A 25032-nucleotide genomic window follows, 5' to 3' on the forward strand; every position below is an offset into this window, starting at 1 on the left:
AGTGGCTTGACTGGTCCGGTTTGAGTATAGAACTTACGCCTATAGCCCGACAGCGTAAAAACGGTAGCGGGGCGAGATAGGTCTGTTTTCGGGTCAGTGCGGGTTTGGGAGGCGGGTGAAGACCGAGTACCCTACTTGATGATGAGTCAACGGTTGTTTTTCTACACTCCTACACGGACCTAGAAAAGGTCGCTTGAGTATCACGCAAGCAGTACCCCTTATATTACACCTCGCAAAAAGCAAACAAGAAGAACAACTGTCCCTCCCGCCAAATACGAATCAGTATCTTCTTGTAACCTTATACATACTTTTTCTAATTATTAGTTTTATATATGTTAACCTCTTTTCTTCTTTATTCTCCACAGGTTTACTTACTCTCCATTTAACAACAAACATCACTAAAGTAAGTCGTTACTCTCTTTTATTATTACTGTTATTATTATTATCATTTTTTCTTTTATTTGATTGCTAATCGATTTATCTTGGACGGGTAGATATGATAGTGCAGTTTGCTAATCATGTTGTTATCTTGAAATTTTTCTTAGAATGTCTTCCGACCAATGTGTGGACTGCTCTTTATTCGGTGGCGCAATATCGAGCACTTTCCCACTTAGATTTCAGGTTATTTTTCATTCCAATGTCGTTAGTTTATCGATATGTAAGTAGATGATTAAAATTTGTGCTTTGCTTGTGGTGTTGTAGGATGTGAGCAATATTCGCGAAGTTCCTGATCATCAGGTTGATGTTTCTTATAGTCAGATTGTTATGTACTTAAACATGCTAATTTTGTATAATAAAATTGCGTGCAAATTTTTATTGAATGTAGGAAGTATATGTGGATCCTAGTCGTGATGAGAATTTGATAGTTGAGCTGTTAGAACTTAAACACGAAGTTCAAGATAGTGCGAGCGCTGCTTGGTTTTTTCAAGACCTTGCCAGTGAACAAGACGCTGAAGAAAGCATTGTAAGTTGTAATCCCATGACGTTATTTTTGCTTGATACACAAATAGGGACTGATCTTTTTTATGCCTATATTACTATATTAGTGAGTTATCTGTAATATTGTGGATATTGTCTTAGTGGCCGCACCCACTTCTAAACCTTCGTGCTTCGGGGTTTAGGGGAAGGGGAGGCTTTTAGGGGTTAATATAATTAAAGTATTACTAGTAATCCAAATTCAAGTTGATACCTGCATATAGCGCAATGTTTCAGACTTTCAGCTAAACATCTCTGTGTCTTAAGATTCATATAGGTGATAAGGGATTATCACACTACAAGTGCTTTAACTTTTAAGTAGCTTGTTGATTAGGTTGAATTTAAACTTGTATTACGATTTCCTCCAGGTACTAGAGCAGTCGGGAATCTTTGAAGCGGATGGATTACGCTTCAGAAACATGCCGGCAATTATGACAACAGCTGTTGGTCAGATGGTAATCCTTATCTCATTTAAGACACTTTTTTCATGAACATTTTTATATGACATGGCCTTACGGGTGAATTAGTTTTCATGTTCTTGTGTTATTTCGTTTGATCTTTTCTCTGATATTGGACTTTCACAAGAAATGTTTGATACAACATTGTTCTTAGCTTGGCTTCTATCAGTGTGTTTTCTGTAGAGTTACCTAATTAAGTGTTCTTGCATTCATATAGACTTCTACTTTGAATGGTAATTGACATGTGTCTTGGGCTTGAGCCTTGTTAGACTAAGTAACTTACAGAACTCTCCTATATAGGATGAACTAGTTTTCGAACCCGTCTTACGAACGGGTGCCGTTATATTAAATTATTTTAAAAAATATTAGCAATTATGCAGAGCTATGAGATATATATGAAAATTATATTAATCACTCATTCAAATTTCTTGTACCACTCTAAAAAAAAAACAACAAACCTTGATAAAATCTATCGACTTCTTTTAGTTGTTACGTTTAATAATTAAAGTTTGATGAGAATGCTTAATGTGGCGAAGATAATATTGAAAATACTTGAATAGCAAGACACTCTCAATCATAATAAAAGAATTATGATAAACACAATTTAAAATGCAAAACTATACTTGTTGAGACATTATATTCCCCCTACAAATAATAGAACTATGTTTTGAGGTTAGTTCAATGCATTTACATCAAGTTTTCGATTTTCTGTTAATTATTCATTGAGATTAGTTCAATGTAGTTATTACATCTAGTTTCCGATTTTCGATTAATTATTCTTTGACGTTAGTTCAATGCAATTGCATCAAGTTTCTGATTTTCTATTAATTATTCTTTGAGGTTAATTCATGAATTCTCGTTAGTTATTCATTAAGGTTAATTTAGTGCAGCTGCATCCAGTTTTCGATATTTCGTTAATTAGTTTTTGAGATTAGTTCATTGCATTTCCATCCTGGTTCCAATTTCTCGTTAATTACTCTTTCAGATTAGTTCAATACATCTGCATCCAATTTCTGATTTCCAGTTAATTATTTTTAGAGGTTAGTTCAGTGTTCAATGCATTTGCAACTAGTTTCAAATTTATGGTTATTTATGCTTTGAAGTTAGTTTGACCAGTTACATCTGATTTCTGATTTCTGATTTCTGATTTCTGATTTCTGATTTATGATTTATGATTTATGATTTCTGGTTTCTTGTTAACTATTCTTTGAAGTTATTTCAATGCATTTGTATCAAGTTTATGATTTCCCGTTAAATATTCCTCAAGATATTGCATCCAATTTTTGATTTACCATTAGTTAATATCTTATTTTAGTTTAATGCAGTTGGATCCAGTTTCTGATTTTCCGTTAATTATTTTTTTAGGTTAGCTCAATGTAGTTGCATCCAATTTTCGATTTCTAGTTAATTGTTCTTTGAGGCTGGTTCAATGCATTTGCATCAAGTTTTCGATTTCCCGTTAATTATTTTTTGAGGTTAGTTCAATGTAGTTGCATCAAATTTATGATTTCCCGTTAATTATTCATTGAGATTAGTCCAGTGCAGTTGCATCCATTTTTCGATGTTTCGTTAATTATTCTTTGAGATTAGTTCATTGCATTTGCATACAGTTTATGACTTCCCGTTAATAACTCTTTGAGGTTAGTTCAATATATCTGCATCTAGTTTTTTATTATTTATGCTTTGAGGTTAATTCCATGCAATTACATCCGGTTTTTTATTTTTCGTTAACTATTCTTTGAGGTTATTTCAATGCATTTGCATCTAATTTCTGATTTTCCGCCAATTATTCTATGAGGTTAGTTCAACGCAGTTGCATTCGGTTTTTTATTTTCTGTTAATTATTTGTTGAGATTAGTTTAATGCATTTGCATCCAGTTTCCCATTTTCCATTAATTATTATTTGAAGTTTGTTTGATGTATTTGCATACCGTTTCCAATTTTCAATTAAATATTTTTAAATGATTTGCATACAATTTATAATTTCTCGCTAGTTATTCTCTGACGTTAGGTTAATGCAGGTACATCCAGTTTCCGATTTTTAGTTAATTACTTTTTGAGTATGGTTTATTGTATTTGCATAAAGTTTTCGATTTCCTATTAATTACTCTTTAAGCTCAGTTCAATGTATTTGAATCCAGTTTTCGATTTTCTTTTAATTATCCAATGTGGTGTGTAATACCAACTTCAAACAGGACATAAAAATAAATTATGTTTCATTTACTATGTGGGATCGTCATAAAAAATTATCCAGTTCCCGATTTCTCGTTAATTATTTTTTAAATTATACATGACTCACTATGTAGGATATTCAAAAATTATCTACAGATGAGTGATGTTATATTAATTATTCTGAAAAATATTTGTAATTATATATACAGAACTATTATATATGAATATTATATTGATCACTCATCTAAATTTCTTATAACGTGAAAACCCCGCTATCCATTTAAAAAAAAGAACTCGCTCTTGATAAAACCCTTCAACTTCATTTTGTTGTTTAATAATAGAAGTTTGATTGAAGTTTTGTGAAATTGCCTAATAAGGCGAAGTTCATTGAAGCTACTTGAATAGCAAGGCGTTCCCAATCATACAAAAAGAGATAAGATAAACACTATTTTAAATGTAAAACTATATTTATTGAGACATTCCCACAACATATAACACAACTATGTTTTGAGGTTAGTTCAATGCATTTGCATCCAGTTTCTGATTTTCAATTCCGTTATTTATTTTTTTATGTTAGTTCAATGCAGTTGCATTTAGTTTCCGATTTCCCGTTATTTATTTTTTGAGGTTAGTTCAATGCATTTACATCTAATTTTCTATTAATTGTTCTTCGAGGTCAATTCAATTCATTTGCATCCAATATTTGATTTCCCGTTAATTATTCTTTGAGATTATTTTAATGTATTTGCATCCAGTTTTTTATTTCTTGTTTATTATTCGATAAGGTTGCATTTGCATATAGTTTCCGATTTTCCGTTAATTATTGTTTGAGGTTAGTTCAATGAATTTGCATCCAATTTTCAATTTTCCGTTAATTATTTCTTGAGGCTAGTTTAATGCATTTGCATCCAGTTTATTTTTTAGATTAGTTCAATGCAGTTGCATCCGGTTTCCGATTTCCCATTAATTATTATTTAAGATTAGTTCTACACATTTGCATCATGTTTCCAATTTATAGTTATTTTTTCTTTGATGTTAGTTCAATGCAGTTGCATCTATTTTTCGATTTCCCATTAATTTAATCATTGAGGGTTAGTTCAATGCATTTCCAACCAGTTTTCGATTTCCTGACAATTATTTTTTTATGTTAATTCGATGTATTTGCATCTAAGTTTTGATTTCTCGTTAATTATTCTTTGAGGTTAGTTTAATGCAATTAAATCCATAGTCCAATTTCCCATTAATTATTTTTTAAGATTAGTTAGTGTTTCATTTGCATCAAGTTTTTTATTTTCAAAAAAAACTTAAAAGCATAGTTTTTATTAATAGTGGCCTTTAAGGGGTGATTTACTTCTAGGGGCAAAACAGATTTTTTACTAAAAAATAAGGAAATATGGAAACAAAACAACAAAAAAACCGTACTACACATGAATAGGAACACAAACACGAAGGTACGCCTGATAGTCCAGCTCGGGATTATGATGAGGATGAACTTGAAGCGCTAGTGGTGAAAAGGTATGGGGAAGGATCCGTTGAGAAACTTCTCAGGAAGAGTATGTTGCGCATCCATGAAGAGTTATTACAAGGAGAGGAGACAGACCATGATCGTGCAAGTACTCCAACAACAATAACAGGTGCAGAAGATCGAAAAGATGGAGAAGAAGTAACTGTTAGAGAAGAAAACTTGAGATCCGGAATTATAGGATCTGAGGAAACCGGAAACAGAGGTGATAATCCAATAGGCAAAGAAACGATACAGCCAAATCACAGTAAGAACACACAGCCAATACAAGTGAAGAGTTCATGGGCAGACATGATAGGCAAAAAGGCAAGAGGCGCGATCTTTGAACTTTTCGATGTTCCCCCACCATTGTCAATGGGAAGCCACTCATGCATGTGACCAGTAACCAATTCACAGAGTACAACAAGAAGTTTGAGAATCTTATTGTGGGATCTTTTGTGGGGAAGAGGATGAATTATAACTATGTAAAGGATATTGTTAGTCGGACATGGAGAATAAAGAGTTTTGTGATGAAACCATATGGAGACACTATGTTTACATTCAAGTTTGAGACTGATGAAGATAAGAAATCAGTTTTGGACATGGGATCCTTTCATATTGCAAGTCAGTTGTTTGTGATAAGGTCGTGGAGAACCTTTGTGGAAGAAGAGACAAGAGAGCTAAAGACTATACCAATTTGGGTTGTTGTAAAAGGCTTACCTATGGAGATGTGGAACAAGGATGGGTTCAGTCAAGTCGGAAGTGCAATAGGGATACCAATGTTCACTGATCGATTGACTGAAAACATGTCTAGAACAACGTATGTGAGAATGTGTGTGGAGATTGATACTGACTGCCATTACCCAGATGATATTCCAGTGATACTAGACCAAAGGAGGGTATATAAAGTATCGTTCGAGTACAATTGGAAACCCCCGAGGTGTACGGAGTGCAAGATATTTGGGCATTCGGATCAAAGATGTCCAAAGAAGGAGAGAGAGGAAGTAGAGCACAATCACAAAGTGTGGCTACAGAAACAAGATAATAGCAACAAGGAAGGAGAGAAGATGACACAGAGACCGAAACCTCAGCAGGAAGAATGCCCAACACAAAAGGAAGGAACAACAGAAATCCAAGAGGTGCACGAAGTACAAAATGATGAGGCAGAAGCTGGGTGGGAATCACCAAGCAAAAGACACAAGTACAAAGCTCGGAATATTCAAGGGGGAGTAAACCTAGAACAAAGCCAACTCTCTAAGGGGCATGGTGAAGAAAGAGAAGAGCAAAGGGAATGTACTACTGGAAACAGCAGCAAACAGATTCAAGAACATGCAAAGGGAACTAATACGAAGGAGATAAAGAACACAGCGCATACAGAGGTAAAAGGCACGGGTGAGTAGAAAGGAAAAGGAATGGCTACTGTGGAGAGTGGGAATCAACAAAAGGTACCCACAACATCAGGAGGAAGGTAGAATAGAGTGACTACCAAGTATGGTCACTATAAGCATTCCAGTGTTGCCAAATGAATGTACAACTGTGTTGCTGGAATATGAGAGGGTTTAACATGGGTTTCAAGCAAGTGGAAATCAAGGAAATGATAAGGAAGTTTGATATCAGTATTCTGGGATTAGTAGAGACAAGAGTGAAAGAAGAGAATAGAGAGTGGGTGTTTAATAGGAGTTGTGTACAGTGGGAAATGGAAGGAAATTATGCGGAAAGTGATCAAGGCAGAATTTGGTTCTGCTGGAACCCGAGGGTATGCAAAGCTGAGCTAGTGAAAAAAGAATCACAACATATAACTATGGAAGTTACCACGATTACAGGAGTACAGTTTATAGTTACAATGGTCTATGCAAGTACAGATATGATGGAGAGAAGGCAGCTATGGAGAAATATAGTGGATCTATCGTGCATAATTCAAAAACCATGGATATTACTTGGTGATTTTAACACTATACTTAGTCCACAGGAGAAAGTAGGAGGGGCAGAGGTAAGGCCATACCATTTCGCAGATTTCACGGATTGTGTAACTTCGGCAGGCCTTGTGGATATGAAATACAAAGGGAACACTTTCACATGGAGTAACAAGCAAAGGGATAGAATAAGTAGTAAGCTAGATAGGGTGATGACTAATGCAGAATGGGTGAGTGATTTTGGGGATTACGAAGCTAAATTTCTAAACCCAGGGGCAATTTCAGATCACTCATCAATGGTGGTCAGCTCAAACACGCAGATAAATCGAAAGAAAAACCTTTCAAGTTCTTTAATTTCGGTGGAAGGAACAAGGATTTATCGCAGATAATGGAGGCGGCGTGGGGTAGCTTCGGAGTGGGAAATCCTATGTATATCCTAATGAAGAAACTGAAAATCACAAAGGCAAAGCACTCATTGAATGGAATCGAAAAGAATAGGGAAGGTGGAGGATAGAGTACTTGAAACAAAGAAAGAACTAGAACAGGTGCAAACCGAGCTACGGTACAACCATTGAATCGAGAGCTCATTGAAAAAAGAAAGGGAAACCATCGTAATACATGTGAAAGCAAAAGTAGAAAGGAGGAAGGGTTTTATAAACAAAAATCGAGGGATCAAGTAATTAGTGTGGGAGACAACAACATAGAGTACTTTTTCAGGTCGGTACAAGCAAGAAGAGTAGTAAATAAAATAACATGCTTACAGGATCGAGATGGAAATTATATACAAGATGTGAATGGAATTGGGGATGAATGCGTAAAGTATTACAAAGAGCTCTATAGCCCAGATCAGTTGCCAAACATTGATCTCTCTATCTTTCAAGATATCGGGGCAAGGCAGCAAATTAGTGAAGAAGATGCAGAGGACCTAGAAAGGGAAGTTACACGAAATGAGATTACAGAGGTGTTGGCTGATATTGATAATGATAAAGCTCCAGGGAGCGATGGATTTTCTTCTTTTTTCTTCAAATGTGCATGGAGGATAGTTGGGGATGACTTCGCAAGGGCCGTTAGAAATTTCTTTACATCAGGGCAGCTACTGAAGTAAGTAAACTCAACGTGCATAACACTAGTGCCTAAAGTTCAGAATCCCTCATCTCTGGGAGAGTACAGACTAATAGCTTGTTGCGGAGTAGTTTACAAGTGTATCACAAAAGTAATGACTAGAAGAATGAAGCAGCTTATGCCCATAATTATAAACAAGAATCAATCAGCTTTCGTTGTGGGGAGGAGCATCCAAGATAACATATTACTGTCGCACGAATTGCTGCATAACTACCATAAGGATGAACATCCACCTAGATGTGCTGCGAAAGTGGATTTGAGGAAAGCATATGACTAAATGCGATGGGAAGCAGTCGAATTTGCTATGCAAAGGATTGGTATGCCAAGAAGGTTCTGTGAATGGGTAAAGAAGTGTGTGGAAACAGCTCATTACTCTATAATGGTGAATGGAGCCCCTTATGGATACTTTAAGGGAAGAAGAGGAATACGACAAGGCGACCCCATATCCCCGTACCTTTTTGTAATGGTCATGGACCTTTTCTCTGAAATCATGAGTCATAGTGTAACAAATAATTTGTATAAGTTGCATTATAAGTGTGTAAACCCAGTTATCACTCACCTATCTTTTGCAGATGATTTGGTGGCATTCATGCATGGAGATGTTCAAACGGCAATGCAGTTGAGAGAAAACCTCAACACTTTTAAAGCATGCTCTGGGCTTGAAGTAAACACTCAGAAAAGCCAGATATACTTAACAGGAGTGGATGACAACAGTTGTGAAGATATAGAGAGGGCTCTGCAATTCCCAAGAGGAGAGTTACCTATGAAGTACTTGGGACTCCCATTGATTACTACAAGATTGAAATCCACAGATTGTAGTCCTTTACTCCTAAAGGTTACACGAAAAATTTAGAGCTGGAAGGGAAAATTTCTCTCTTATGCAGGAAGGCTGCAGCTCATCAAGGCAGTGCTAAATAACTTGAGTGTGTTCGGTTTGCATCATTCATTGTACCTCGAAGATTATAGATGACATAAACAGTCGCGGCGCGAAACTTTCTATGGACAGCCCCGATTGCAATCACCGCGATGCTCGTTTCGATGGGAGGATCTTTGCTATCCTTATGCGAAAAGGGTTTGGGCATTCGCAACCTGGAAAAGGTGAATCAAGCATCGAATATGAAGCATATTTGGAAGATAATCACAAAGGCAGACAATCTATAGGTTGAGTGGATCCAAAAGAACTTAATCAAAGATAGAAAATTCGGCAAACCAAGATTCCACACAAATGTTCATGGAGTCATAAATTTATTAAAGGGTAGAAACGTATGTTTCAAATAGCAGTGAATCAAATTGGAGACGGAAAGAATACAAGCTTCTGGCTAGATCCCTGGCACCCAAAAGGTATGTTAACAAAAAAATTTCCACAAGCCTTTCTCTGAGATCTCTCCTCCACCTTAATGCAAAGGTGTCGACTTCATAGTCTGCAAAGGGAACCGGGTGTTCCCGCACTACATAAAGAATCGATCAAGGAGATAGTAGAAGAGGTTAAGATAATGGGGCTAAGACAAAGCAGTTTGAGTTCGCCGCTTAAGCAAGGAGAGTACAATCTCCGAGATACATATGAAGGTATGAGAGGAGTCGCGACAGGCGAATACATGGAGTAGCATTGTTTGGTTCTCAAATCGCATCCCTCGCCATTCTTTCATAAGCCGGATGGTTGTTAGTGGAGCTAAAACGCCAGCTTAAAATGAAGGAGTTCAAGGTGGTTACGACCGATCTATCGTTCTTGTTGGAGAGAAGTGGAGACCGAGGAACACTTACTTCATGAGTCACGGTTTCTCCAAAGCAGTGTGGGTACACGGTTTTGGGCAAAATGGGTTATCACAGAGCAATGGCAAACTCATGGCGGGGAGGAAATTGATTAGGTAAGAAGAGTAAAAAGCAGGGAAAGGGCCAAAACAAGATGCGACTCGACCGGTGTGGGAATGCATATAACTACCGGATATGGAAGACGAGGAATGAGAGAATATTTGAGAATAAACAAACAAACTTACTGATGGAGTGGCACAAGGATACTAAGGGATGTGCGAATCAAGATACAAACAATGGAGATAAAGATGCCGAAAAGGACCGAGAAGCAAAGACTTCCAAGAGACGTGGAATGTAAAAGTCGACACGGCATAACGTCAACACAAGACATGTAAATGGGAAAGGGCAAAAAATGGAATCTCAAATCTAAATTCAAATGGCAGTTTGCAAGGGATGAATGGGGGTTGGGCAGCCGTAGCTAGAGATGGAAATGGGCAGGTCATAGTAGCGAGCAAGGGAAGATCGAATAAGCACTCTATTGAACTGATCGAATTGAATGGGGTAGAGCAAGGACTGAAAATTGTAGTAAGACATGGCATCAAGAAGGTACGAGTGCAAACTTATTCCAGCACAGTGATTTCGTTCTTTAGAAACAAAGGGCAGCACCCATGGCAGGCCAAAAAGATGATGAGGAGTATTAATCAGATGAGGGAGCAACTAGAAGACTTCTCCATCACTTATGTGTACAGAGAAGCAAACAAGCTAGCCGATGCTTTAGCTAGTAATATTCCGACAGTTAGCTACATAGAGTTAATTCCCAGTTCCTTTACAAAGGATGTAAAAAAAATTATTTATGATGATGCCATAGATAAAGAATATGTAAGAATGTAACAAGCTATGATCTTTATTATATTAATGAAGAGGGGTAAGGGACCTCTATAACAACCTCGCTTTTCCACCCCAAAAAAAAAAAAATTTTGATTTTCCATTAAATATTATTTGAGGTTAGTTCGATGCATTTGCATCCAGTTTTCGGTTTTCCATTAATTGTTCGTTGAGTTTAGTTTCATGTAGTATTGGGTGTACACTTGTTGTCCGCTTAGTTTTGGGTGTACACTTAGTTTTGAGTGTACACTGTTACTTATTTTATGATTAGTTGACTTATTTTTCTTTTTTTATCCCAGTCACATGTGAGGTTAACAAATGTAGAAAGTAAATGTTCAGGCAACTCAATTCATTTTTTCTTTCAATATTTCATTGTTTTTTTCTAGAAAGAAACTTTATTATGTTAAACTTCACCTAAGATTAGTGTGAAAACTATTCTTTGTGGCGTAAGAGTTTTAGGGTGGGAGCTATTATTTTTAGCAATTTAGTTTTTTTGTCTCCTATTTTTTTTTTCGTAATTAGCTATAGCGTTTAGGAAAAATGGGAGAATTTGTCAAACTCTAGATGGGATTGTTTCCTTCTTTATATTATATTTTTTCTTAATTAGTAATAGAGTTTAGAAAAAACTGGAGTCGATATGAGTGCTCAAATTATCTGATTTTTCCATATTAGTCTCCTACTTTTTCGTAATTAGCCAAAGAGTTTTTGGAGGAGTTTAGAAAAAACTGGAGTGGATGTGAGTGCTCAAATTATCTGATTTTTCCATATTAGTCTCCAATAATATAGTTTAGAAAAAATTGGAGACAATATACTCTTAGGTTGCTGACTCCTACATGTATGGTTAAACCAACAGATTAAATTTCTAACTCAGCATAACTGAAACCTAAATCAGAGATACATTTACATTTAGCGAACATTTTACTTGTGTTCCCTCATTAGTTGCATTTCCATTTTATCATGTACTTCATTCACTTCTTTAAAGAGGTGTTCAGGCTTGAAGCTCTTGCGTTAAACCCATTGAGTTGAAAATAATGTATAGTGCCATACAGTTGTTGTTGCTGTTGTTGTTGTTAGGGATGCCCCCAGTTCCAGGTTAAGAAGCAATACTGTAGCCGTTCCCCTAATATATCTTTTAAAAAGGGGGGTTATCCGCAATTGCAAGTTTGCAACTAGTAATTGGCCGGCCCTACGTATGCGTGTGCAGATATTTTTATTTTTGCTTTTTAATTTATATTTATTTGTCGTTGTACATTGCGTAGTCCATGTATATAAACTATTCAGGCCCAGCCCTGACCAGGTGCATTGTGGGCGACGGCACAGGCCCCATGATGTGCAGGGCCCAAAATATATTTAGTTCTATCGCTAAGAGCCTAATATTTTGAACCTACCCAAAACAAAGTGAACAATACAATAAAAATCGGGACCCATAATGTGACCCACTATGCCACTATGTCAGAAGAATAAATAAATAAGATAAACCCCCTCCATAACTCCATAGTTAGTGTTTTTTTTTTTTTTTTTTTTCGATAAAAATAAGGCCATAGTTTATAACAGTTAGTATCTCAATGACTATATTTTTTTTTTCGCCATAGTTTCAACGACTAGAAGCAATAATAGCTTGAATGGCTCTCATAGCTCAATTAGCAATAAAGACATAGTGATCACTCATTCTTCTCTCATCAAGCAGACCACTATCTTTATTCATTTAAGCATATCAGGTTCTATTATTCCAACTCAATCCTTATATAACTTCATTTTAAAAAAAAAATGCTTCTTAGAAAGTATCAATGTGGAAAAGAAAAGCGCAAAAAGAGGAAAAAGCTTGTAAAATTAACTAAATAACAAAAAGTATCCCTTGATAAATTCATTCTTAAATAACCACAAGATTTTGAAAGAAATTTGGTGTTGATGGAAGAGGGCCACATTTCACCATTTGCACAGGACCATTGAAACTATTACTAACTTAACATGATATATTGTGAACAGTCAGTATCTAAGGGAAGGCAAGGAAGAGAAGCCCAAAACATAGTAAAAGTATGTTTACCTTTTTCCTCATTTTTCATCAGATTGGCTTGGTGATTTGTCAAAAGTTTTAAGACAGAGTGATTGACCTATAATCTTGTCATTATTCATACCTTCATGATTGACTGCTTCTGCAGGTTTATTTGGCGAATTTGTACCTGAAGGGAGTTGGGACTGATGTGCTAATTACCGCGTATGAACCAATTGTGATAAGGTAAGTGTCTAAGAACAGTTTATCCGACCATAAGTCCTCAGAGGATTTGTGTGTGCGTGTGTGTGGTAATCTTTATTGATCTTTATAATATATTGGTATTGTTGAAATTCTTAATTCCTTACACGGTTACACCCCATCCACAACTACAAATGTGTTGTTGACTCGTTGCAGCTTCGATAGTTCTGAACGGCTAGGTTGCTTGGTCCGATGGAGAATTGAGTTGTTCTGATATTAGTACATCGATTTATTCTTAAGCAAAAGGACATGCTCAAGCATGGGTTGAAAATTGTCTTAAATATCATTTTAAATTTCTGCCAAGCTTTAGTTATGCAAGTTGCTTTGATTACACAGAGGAACAAATAAAATATAAAAGTTGATTACATGCAAGTTTCAGTATATATCCTAATAATCCTTGTATTATGTTTATGGCTTCAACCCTTTTAGTGAAAGTGCAAGGACTGTAGGAGCTGGTTTAGCTATTCCTACCTTTCAATCTGGATGCATGCAGATGGCTGATGTTTTTAAACTTGCAGTCTCAAGCTTCAAGGTCCATGACTGGAATCTTTTCGGTTCTGGGATCTGAGGGAGGTATCACAAAACTGTTTTAAACAATACCATTCCTTCTGGTCTTGCTGCTGTCTTGAATTTGGATAGTATTTTGTTTTGCCTAGTTGATTATTTTCTCTTTTTATTTTATCTCAAGTTTGTTATTGCATCTTGCCTTTTCAGTTGTCATGTGGCCTAGGCCATGATTTGGATGTCTAAATTTATTTTGGTCGTATACTAGTCAGCTGTAGTTGACATTTTAATACCATGCCGTCAACTGGTTCTGAACAATTCCTTTGGTTTTTTTGTAATCAGTAATTGATTCTGAACACTTTCACCAAGTGAAAAGTGCTAAGATTTCTCCTATTATGCCTGTCAGTGGGTGTTGCTAATACCATTTTTGTGATGCCTATCAACATGTAAAACTTTGTAACTGCTTTTGTTCAAAACTTCATATTTGGTCACAAATTTGCCTTTTTGGGAGCTGGGCTTAGTAAATGTTTGGCTCTTTGCGTTTGGTATATAGCAAAAGATTGCATACACAATTTTTGGTTAGATATGTTAGGTCGTCAATGACTCAATGAGGTTACGAGGTCAGTTTGCGTCTTCACAATTTTTGGCAGAAAAGCCTCGATCCCTAGAGGACAACATGGATTTTTTGACAGAAATTCGCCAAGAATGTGGTAAACCCTGATGGTTTTCAATGAATTTAACACTTTTTCAGTTTTGTACTCTCTGGTGTGCCAAAAACCTGATTTTGTGTGTTTCACACACAAGAAGCTAGCTACAAGTCTACAACAGGCCATACAAAGAACACAAATCTCGGAGATCATGAGAGACTTTATTAGAAAGAAGTTAGATGGCGTGTGAGTCAGGACCTCCTAATTAAGTTATTTAAAACCAGATCTCGTAAAACCCTAACAGGTAACAATACTCCGTGCCCCTTTCATAAGTAAGCTCTCCATATCTTGACGACAAAGTAAACTATAAAGATGCTGAAAAAGAATCGTTGCACCAGGTCTATTCCTGATGAACTATTAGTTGAAATACTCAGTAGAGTCCCTGTGAAATCTCTGGTAAGATTTAAGTGTGTGTGCAAGCATTGGTGTTATAACCTCTACCAAGATGCAAAGTTCAACTACAGTAATCGGCGGGTGGGGGAACCTATTGTCGTTAGGCTTGATGACTACAGTGATCCAAGCTTTTATACAATTATACCATTGACAAAAACGGTCTAGCAACTCATATGTGTACATCCAAGTATGGCAAATATTCGAAGTAAAAGTCTTGTAATGGTTAGAATGTGTTTCCAAGGTTCCCGTGGCAGATTACTTGTGTGTAATCCCACCACCCAAGAAATCGTCACCTTGCCAAAATTTGAAGTTATGAAAGAATATTATTACACGTTCGAGTTTGGGTTTGATCCTTCTGCAAAGAAATTTAAAGTACTAGTCTGGACTACATTGGATTGTTGTCAGGTACTTACTCTGGGGACCAGCTCATGGAGAACCGTAAGGAGCACCATGGCACACGCTCATTATCTAAAGGGAAAACCGGTTTATGTAAATGGGAAACTTTATTGGTTCGCGTCAAGCAAAAATATAGTCTCCTTCGACCTTGCCAGTGAGAACTTTAGTTTGGTTCAAACTGCTGGTGATATTTCTTCATCTGGTACGGGGTGCACGATAAGTTTGTTGGAGTTAGAAGGCCATCTATGCCTGCTGAAACTTAAGTATTACTTCGGAATTCGGTTTATGGATGTTGAAGAAGACTCTTGACAAGAATGCCTGGGCCATGATGGAGAAGAGAATTCGTGTGCCTTTCCCAGCTTGTCTAATGATACATTTGGAAGGTAGTCAAAATGGTGAAATAGTTTTTGTACTATCTCCGGATGGTATGGATAAAGAATCACATATATGTTCATATAGCCTTCTAACTCAACAATTCCATAGGCTAGACATCACCGGACTTCCCTCAAGGTATTTCCACTTGAGCAACCATAAGGAGAGTTATCGTAGTTTAAAAAGCTTGTGAGTGTATGCACGCAACTTTTTCAGGAACATTGCAATGTGCCGCTACATATATTGTCAGGAGATGTCACTATAAGAGTATTGTGTATTGATCACAAGAGCTGCTTGTTTCTTGTTTGAACGTATAGCTGTTCTTCATCAACATTTTTAACTTTTTAGAACGTGTTTGCTTTATATTTTTTTCTTGTCTGATTAAAGCTGCATATAACAGAGATAAAGATAAATATTGGAATTACTCACAAACGGATTGAGTTTACAAATCATATGAGCAGAAAGAAAGTTTGACTTAAATTCAATTGGTTCTGCCAAAAGTACAAAGGTTAAGAAAAAGATAACCTACATCTTTCATGTTAAATAAACAGGAAGATTAAAAAGTACGTCTTCCATTAGTCCTATCAGCTCTTTCCGTTCTGATCTCTAGCAGTAATGCTTCTGGGGAAATAGTTAAGGATGGCTTCCTCCATTAAATACACTAAAGCAGTTCCGATCTTTATGATCTAAGACCCAATAATCATTTGCGTTCCTGGCTTGAATGTGAGGGTCAACCTCTTCTCTCACTGGCAAGATCATCAACAGGTTCACTATCATCCGAAAATGGGGTAGTGCTAATGACACTAAACTCAGAACGGGTACTGCTACTCATGGCAAGAGGAGAGACGGAAACACTAGTCACCCTGCTTCTCGCTGGTCCTGATTTCAAAGTGTAGGTGGAGGAATCTGCTACATTTGTCACCGATGGTCGTAAGTTGCTTGGGATTCTTCGTCCAATGTCCTGCTCAATCACAATGCTCTGAATTATAAAAGATTAGAAGGTCCCTGAATGTATAGAGCAGGACAGCAGGTTATTCGTCTAATGGCATATGTTAGATGAGCTGCAAAGAATTCCAGAAACAGAATAACAAAAGGTACCAGCTTAAAACTTGGAGACTCCGTTATGATATCCAATTATATGAGTCTATGAAATGTGTGGGGACTAAATATAGTGCTACACATAATACCCACTTTACACGATGACATGTAATACCGAATGGGGGCGGTAGTGGCACTAGGTCATGTCTTATGTACCACCTGTAACCATTGGGATGGGACTCCATGCTATTAATAAAGTTCCCTATCTCCATCATAAAAGGGGAGAAAGAAAGGAGAGGGTTGTAAATTGCATCCATCATCGTGCACAATCTCTCCATTCTCAGGGATGATCAGTGCATGCACCCAACCTTTAGGGCAACCACGCGAAGTCCCGGTGTCCTTTTATTTTCCCTGTCACTCTTTACCTTTTTTATTGTGAATAAGTTTTGGGATTGAGGCAGACCCCTACCCGTTTTATTTAAACAAAGCAAAAGGTTACAAGCTTACGATCCTCCCGAAGAGTATGATTGTTGGGGGGTGGGGCATACAATTACAAAGAAACATAATCCATCTCTAGAGGAGGATTTAACCTATGCTAGCACAAAACCCTTGGGAATACGTACATAACTAATTTAAATTGCAAGAAATCTACTGAGCACCATTGATACCTAACCTTGAAATACAACAAGAGAAGAACAACTTAAGCCTAATATTTTCAATTGAAACTATAACAAGGCTACAGTCTTCTTTTTTCCTTAACTATGCAAAACATTGGATTTGATATTGCGATTACACGTCCCTCATGCAATAATTTTTTGTTCTAACAGGTAACAGAAACTTCTAGGTAAGGGTATAAGGAACCATGAATGGTGGATCACAGAGAGCATGAGGACACTATTGCATTAGCGAACTTTTACTACTTCATAATTCAGGTGCACGGGTACTCAGGTAGTAATTCATTACTAAAAGAATGGAGAGGACTGCATACCATATGCCTTAGTGCCATATCTAGAGAGCTTTTTGAGAGTGTTCTTCCAAAGCCTGCGCTGCTCTGAGAAGATGATTTCCTTGCTGGATGAATACTGCATTGGTTATCTTGCCTTGGAGGTGCCAGTTTCCTCATGTTTACCACCCTTTCAACCATCTTGGTTCCAATCATCGCAGGGCTTAAGTTGTCTCCATCATTGGAGTATGCTCGACTGACTACAGGCCTACGCTTTGAGGCTGAAACTTCCCTTTTAGTCAGCGATGTACTAGGATTTGAGGAAGCATCAGTTGACAAACCATGCATCTCTGAGGCTATCTGTGGTCGGGATCTCATTGTAGAACTGCCATTAGGTAGGGTTGGATGTGGTGTTGTTTTTGGCGCCAACTTGCCCACCGAAGATGACCGCCCATGAGGCACAGACACTCTATATGCTGTCAATTGGGTTGTTGATTCCTCATTTGTGGTTCCTGACCTTGATTTGGACATGCATGGTGCTAAAGTGGGTCTGTCTGTTGGTGTAGAATTTTTTGCAGAAGAGGTTGTTGACCTTGTTTTTGAAATCGTGGGCTTATTGGAAGGTAAGGCAGCCCTTGAAGTAGGCGGGGCAGATTGTGTAGACTTAGATGAGAGAGGAATAGCAGGGTTTCCAGATAGAGTTTGCCGTCTAGAGGCGGCTGAAACTTGGCCACCTGATGATGATGCAGTGCTACTAGATTCTGCACTTGAAGAGTTTGACCCAGGGGAAGAAATTTGCTTAGGTGCACACTCTTCCTCTGGACCAGTGTGAACTTTGCTGTTTGCAAACTGCAACCACAAGATTATATACATAAATGATGTGATTTGAACTATAGCATAAAAAATATGAACGAATAAATGAAATCTCGGATTGACCTTTCATTAATATGAGTACTTTCAGAAACATTAACAACTACTCTCAACTTATTCATTTGGTTTGACTCATTGTCTTACCGTAATCTTGCTTTGAAGGAAAATACAAATCTTCAACAAGAACATGTAAAGTTGTCATCAGAGAGAGAAATCTAAATTCCAAGCATAGAACTTAAAAAAAACAAGCGGAATAATAGTTTTCATGTACTACTCTATTTTTTTATAAAACCACAGAGGTGAACAGTATAATCATGAGCAAGTTGCTCATACAGGTCGTTGAATTCATAACTAGGGCTGGAACATCTAATGAAGCATATTTTTTTTTCTCCTCTAGGCCAAAGTCTGGCAAATTATTTCGATATATCGACTACTGTATTGGCCAGAATACAGGCTTAACAATTGATAGGAAAAATTCATGCCAACTGAATTGAGACATTTAAAACACAATAAATGTGGATGCCAATTTCTTAGAAAATCAACATATATTGCGAAAGTTCATGGAATTTGTAGTATGCTCCAAGCATGTTCTGAATGGTTATCCCTCCATTTCACTTGCATCATCCAACTATCCAAGTACAGTTGAGTACAGTTTTAATTGCAATGTCCATCTGCTATCACTGGTACTGGAAAACTTAAACATGGTGTCTACTATAGTATTAAATCACGGAAAGGTTGAGAGAACACATCCATTACCTTAGACTTCAATGCAGCAGGGAAAGCTTTAGTAGTTTTGTTCTGACTTGTATTAGTTTGTTGAGATTCCATCTCCAAAGAAGAAAAGAGCGGCGTAACAGGCGGTGTTGTTAGGAGCCTTCAAAAGAAGAGAATTACCTCAACAAGAATCTCCAAAAAAAACCCGGCAAATTAAGCTTATTGTTAATTTACTTCCTGATTGACATCAAGCATGACACAAGATGCAATACAAGTAGTTAGACATATTTTATATAAAAAGATTGAAAACTTTCTCCGTCATGGATGCAATACTTCCGAACTTTTGTTCATTCTCTTGGAAATCACATGTTACTTTGAACTCAATTGCATGTGAATTCCGACAGTTGGAACACACTTTAAACAGAACTATGTGCTCTTAGACAGAATCACTCCTTTAGTCAATCTCGTTTTAGTGGGACAACTGAAAATTTAAGTAACCAAGGTAATCCATAAAATTGGTTGAAGATCAAAAACGAAATCCTACATTACCAGTCATAATAATTCAGATAGGACGGGGCAATCAATATAAGACAAGGAAATGTCCGTACTACATTATTACCAGTCATAATCGTTCTTGTCACCGACACTTTTGCATGCTTTTGGAGAAGACACAATCTTAAATATTGGTGAACTTCCATGTTTAGATCCTGCATGCAGCCCACATCATTTTATCAGTTTTGAAACCAAGGACTATAAATGTCATTATAAACAAGATGGCAGTACCTGGGGATGCATCAAATTCCTTAGAGTTATGAGCCAGTAGAAAGCTATTCCCGACCATGTCTTCTTTTCGCATGTGGGGAAACATAGCTAGCTCGCCTTCCTTGTGCTTCATTTTGTTACTAAGAGAGAATGGAGGATTGAACGGGAGGGAATATGAGGATGAAGTGATAATGAAGTGATGAGTGTCATTTGTGTTATTTTGAGCTCAGGTTTTGTTTGGCAATGTGTCTGTTTGTATTCAAACTTCTAATAAGCAAGTGGCAAAGTTAATAAGTTCGTTTACTTTATTACACATCTCGAGGAACATCTTGGGACTAGTGAGAGTTATAAATTTGGTCGTTGGTTTCTGATTTCAGAACAATACACTCTTTATTTTTGTTTTCAATTTAAAGTGTGTGACTATGTTTCTGATTAGAATCTCAGGATTCAGGAATCAGGAACACCCTTTGAGAATAATTTTAGCGGCCTATGTGGCCGTTTGAATTTCAAATCATAGACGGTTTAGGTGGGTGTATGCTCCTATTTTTTCAAAAAAGCCCAAGTTTAAATAATATTTACTTCCGCAGTTACCAACATAACCTTGGTATTGGTATATCTATCTACTATCTACTATCTACTATCTATATACTAAAGCAGAGACTTTTAAAAGAAGATTTTCTCTCTCCTATGTGGCACTCTAATATGAGAGTTAGTTTTTTCTCTATCGTATGTGACACTTTAGTATGAAAGATAATATTTTCTAATAAATATAATCCCAATGCATATCAACCTCTTTTAGATTGGTTTGAGTGTATTTCTAATTCTTGTATTTAGAAAGTTTGCGTGTATTTCCAATTTTTATATATTTGGTCAAATAAAAAAAAATTGCTAAAAAAATAGGTGATGTGTAGAAAGTAATTTCCTATTACGAATCAAACACTTTTAGTGTTCCAATTATTATATATTTGATCAAATAAAAAAAAATTGCAAAAAAATAAGTGATTTATAAAAACTAATTCCCTATTACAAATTATACAATTTTAGTGTCTATGATAAAACACCGACTTATTTCAAATATATCCTTAACATGGCTTCAAAACATAGTTAAAAGCAATTATACAAAAAATAACATCACAAAATATATAATAGAAAATAAAAAAAATAAATAACGGCAAAACAATAATGACAAATATTTTAAAAATATATAATATTGATTGAAACTAATGTAAAAAAAAAAAAATTAATGGGGAACTGAAAATGGATGCAAATGCATCGAACTAACCACAACGTAACTAATATTTAACGGAAATCGAAAACCGGATGCAGATGCAAATACAAGCATTAAACTAATCTTAAAAAGTAAATAATAGAAAATCGGAATATGGATAGAACCGCATTAAACTAACCTCAAAGAATAATTAACGGAAAATTAAAACTTGGATGCAAATATATTAAACTAACATCAAAATATAATTGTCGGAAAATCGGAAATTGGATGCAAATGCATTGAGCTAACCCTCAAAGATTAAATTAACAGAGAATCAGAAACTAGATGCAGCTGCATTGAACTAACTTCAAAAAAAAAATTAATTATAAATTGGAAACATAATACAAATGCATGGAAGTAATCTTAAAAAATAATTAACGGGAAATCGAAAACCGAATGCAACTGCATTGAACTAATCTAAAAAAATAAACTGGATGTAAAACCTCCAGAAATAATTAACGGAAAATCGGAAACTAAATGTAAACTCATTGAACTAACCTCAAACAATAATTAACGGGAAATCGAAAACTAGATGAAAATGCAACTTTATTAAATAATAAATGAGAAATCGAAAAATGGATGCAAATGCATTAAACTAATCTTACAAAATAATTAACGGAAATCGTAAAACTAGATGCAAATGCATTGAACCGACCTCAAATAATATAACAATTAACAACAAAAATTGGAAAATTGGATGCAAATGTATTGAACTAATCGAAAAGAATAATTAACGATAAATCGAAACTAGATGCAACCGCATTGAACTGATCTCAAAAAAAATAAATAACGGAAATTGAAAATTGGATACAACCGCATTGAACTAACCTCAAAATATATAAATAACGTAAAAATCGAAAACTGAATGCAAATACATTGAACTAACCTCAAAACATAGTTGGGCTATATGTTGTGGGAATGTCTCGATAAGTATAGTTTTGCATTTAAAATGGTATTTATCTTATCTCTTTCCGTATGATTGTGAACTCCTTGCTATTCAAGTAGTTTCAATATATATGAACTTCGCCTTATTAGGTAATCTCACAAAACTTCAATCAAACTTCTATTATTAAACAACAAAATGAAGTTGAAGGATTTTATCAAAGGTAAGTTCTTTTTTTAATGGAGAGTGAGGTTTTCATGTTATAAGAAATTTGGTTGAGTAATTAATATAATATTAATATATAATAGTTATGCATATTTGCAAATATTTTTCAGAATAATTAATATAACAACACTCGTTCGTAGATAATCTTTGAAGATTCCATGTAGTGAGTCATGCATAATTTAAATAATAATTAACGAGAAATCGGGAACTACATAATCTTCGATGATCCCATGCACATAGTAAATTAAGCATAATTTACTTTTTATGTCATGTTTGCAAGGACACTACATATGAATCAGTAGAAGTTGGTATTATACACCACATTAAATAATTATAAGAAAATTGGAAACTGGATTCAAATATATAACTAAGCTCAAAGAGTAATTAATGAAAAATTAGAAACTTTATGCAAATTGCATTAAACTAACGACAAAGAGTAACTAACGGGAAATTAAAAATTGGATGCAAATTCTTGAAAAATATCTAATGGAAAATCAGAAACGATATGCAAATACATCAAAGAAACCTCAAATAATAATTAATGGGAAACCGAAAACTGGATGCAAATGCATTGAACTTAACTCAAAAAATAATTAACAGAAAATAAAAAATCGAATGCAACTGCATTGAACTAACCTCATAGAATAATTGGTGGGAAATCGGAAACTAAATACAAATGCATTGAAATAACCTCAAAGAATAGTTAACGGGAAATCAGAAACCGAATATAATTGTATCGAACTAACCTAAAAGTATAAATAATAAAAACTAGATACGATATATTGAACTAACCTTAAAGAGAGTTATTAATGGAAAATCGAAACCGGATCCAAATGCAATAAACTAATCTCATAGACTAATTAACGAAACATTAAAAAATGGATGAAACTGTACTGAACTAACCTAAATGAATAATTAACGAAAAATTATAAATTTGATGTAACTGCATTGAACTAACCTCAAAAAATAATTAACGGGAAATCGAAAACTTGATGCAAATGCATTGAACTAACCTCAAAGAACAATTAACATAAAATTGAAAATTGGATGCAACTGCATTGAACTAACCTTAAATAATAATTAACGGAAAACTAAAAATTGGATGCAACTGCATTAAACTAAAATCAGAGATTAACTAACGGGAAATCCAAAATTGGATGCAAATGCATTGAAATAACCTCAAAAAATAGTTAACTAGAAATCGAAAGTTGGATGTAACTGCATCGCACTAACCTCAAAGCATAAATGTTCAATTTTTTAGCCTCCTCACATGAGTAATTATGAGTAATTAGGAACCCAAAACAAGAGTGAGTTTATAAAAACAGACTCTTACATATATGCAAATTGTATAGAAATTATAAACTATCGAACTAACCTAGAAAAACAATTAACGGGAAATCAGAAACTGGATGCAGATGTATTGAACTAACCTTAAAGAGTAATTAACGGGAGATTGGAACCTGGATGCAAATGTAATGAACTAATCTCAAACACTAATTAACGAAACATCGAAAACTAGATGCAACTATACTGAATTAACCTTTTAATGAATAACTAATGGGAAATCATAAAGTGGATGCAATTGCACTGAACTAACCTCAAATGATAATTAACAGAAAATCGAAAACTTGATGAAACTGCATTGAACTAACCTCAAAAAATAATTAATGAGAAATTGGAAACTGGATGCAACATAATATATTAAACTAACCTCAAAGAATAATTAATGAAAAATCAGAAACTTGATGCAAATACATTGAACTAATAACCCTAAAACATATTTGTATTATATATAGGGGGAATAAATGTTTCGACAAATATAGTTTTGCATTTCAAGTAGTATTTATTATAATTCTTTTATTGTGATTGGGAATGCCTTGCTATTCAAATAGCTTCAATATTATCTTCGCCACATTAGGCATTCTCACAAAAAACTTCAATCAAACTTCTATTATTAAACCTAACAATAAAAAGAAGTCGATGAGTTTTATCAAGGTTTGATGCTTCATTTTTATAGAGAGTGGTGCAAGAAATTTAAATGAGTAATTAATATAATTTTCATATCTCATAGCTATGCATAGTTGCTAATATTTTTTAGAATAATTTAATATAACAACACCCATTCGTAGGACATGTTCATGTGATAAATCTTTTTAAGTGGGAGTAGTGTATTCTTTGAGGATATGGAAACAATCAATATGTGTTAGTGATTTATACACATTAGTATGTAAGCCGAACGGTGATGATTTACCGCTAAATCACCATAAATCTAATAAAACTATTATACAAGCTAGATTGAGTTTAAGATAATTTCATTTGAAAATTATGGATTAATATTCTAAACCACAAAGTGAAGAGACTATCTCAATTTGATCCCTTAGTTTCCAAGTACTTATGCACCATAATCGCTGCTCATTAATGTATTTTGGTTTATTTTCAATAAAAATATATTCTGATTCGAAAATTTGCTGCTAAATCACCATAAATCTAATAAAACTATTGTACAAGCTAGATCGAGTTGAAGATAATTTTATTTGAAAATTACGGCGGCAAATTTTTGAATCATAATATATTTTTATTGAAAATAAACCGAAATACATTAATGACCAACGATTATGGTGCATAAGTACTTGGAAACTAAGGGATCAAATTGAGATAGCTTATTCACTTTTGTGTGAGACATTTTGTAAAGCCTTTTCAGCACACAAAATATTTAATAGATCCCGGGCGTATGCCCGGGTCCAAAATCTAGTCTATATACTAAAGCAGAGACCTCTAGGTTAGATTTTTCTCTTTCCTAGGTGGCACTCTAATATCAAAGCTTTTGAGTCTGGTATGCCACGTGGCACTCTAATATCAAAGCTAATTGAAACACTTCCCACACTAATTGAAACACTATCTACATATAATTAACTAAGGAATACAAGTCCGA

The 25032-nt window shown here is 35.3% G+C and overlaps 3 protein-coding genes across 10 annotated transcripts; 2 read left to right on the forward strand and 1 right to left on the reverse strand.

Moving 5' to 3' along the window:
* Nucleotides 1-226: 226 nt before the first annotated feature.
* LOC147489606 (uncharacterized) lies at nt 227-18321 on the forward strand. 6 transcript variants are annotated; one of them, XM_086571683.1, is made up of 10 exons: nt 227-282; nt 366-403; nt 546-621; nt 703-738; nt 827-964; nt 1344-1430; nt 12762-12809; nt 12935-13011; nt 13456-13599; nt 17264-18321. In XM_086571683.1, exons 3-9 carry the CDS (start codon nt 547-549, stop codon nt 13592-13594), a joined length of 600 nt encoding a protein of 199 aa, XP_086427809.1. In that variant the 5' UTR covers nt 227-282; nt 366-403; nt 546; the 3' UTR covers nt 13595-13599; nt 17264-18321. The 6 variants fall into 6 exon arrangements, with proteins under 6 accessions (XP_086427809.1, XP_086427812.1, XP_086427813.1 ...); XM_086571686.1 differs by having other exon boundaries at nt 13545-13599; XM_086571687.1 differs by lacking the exon at nt 13456-13599.
* Nucleotides 14138-15830, forward strand: LOC147489607 (putative F-box protein At2g02030). The gene is made up of 2 exons (XM_086571048.1): nt 14138-14789; nt 15036-15830. The coding sequence occupies exons 1-2, from the start codon at nt 14550-14552 to the stop codon at nt 15333-15335; spliced, it is 540 nt and encodes a 179-aa protein (XP_086427174.1). The 5' UTR covers nt 14138-14549; the 3' UTR covers nt 15336-15830.
* On the reverse strand, nt 15793-19996 carry LOC147489608 (uncharacterized). Of its 3 annotated transcripts, none has more exons than XM_086571679.1 (5): nt 19747-19995; nt 19583-19670; nt 19006-19123; nt 17425-18228; nt 15793-16359 (listed from the first exon to the last, which is right to left on the reverse strand). In XM_086571679.1, the coding sequence occupies exons 1-5, from the start codon at nt 19856-19858 to the stop codon at nt 16129-16131; spliced, it is 1353 nt and encodes a 450-aa protein (XP_086427805.1). In that variant the 5' UTR covers nt 19859-19995; the 3' UTR covers nt 15793-16128. The 3 variants fall into 3 exon arrangements, with proteins under 3 accessions (XP_086427805.1, XP_086427804.1, XP_086427807.1); XM_086571678.1 differs by having other exon boundaries at nt 15793-16377; nt 19747-19994; XM_086571681.1 differs by having other exon boundaries at nt 16238-16403; nt 19747-19996.
* Nucleotides 19997-25032: the final 5036 nt, after the last annotated feature.

This window comes from Coptis chinensis, chromosome 7, assembly GCF_015680905.1.
Source record: "Coptis chinensis isolate HL-2020 chromosome 7, ASM1568090v1, whole genome shotgun sequence".
Taxonomy (NCBI): domain Eukaryota; kingdom Viridiplantae; phylum Streptophyta; class Magnoliopsida; order Ranunculales; family Ranunculaceae; genus Coptis; species Coptis chinensis.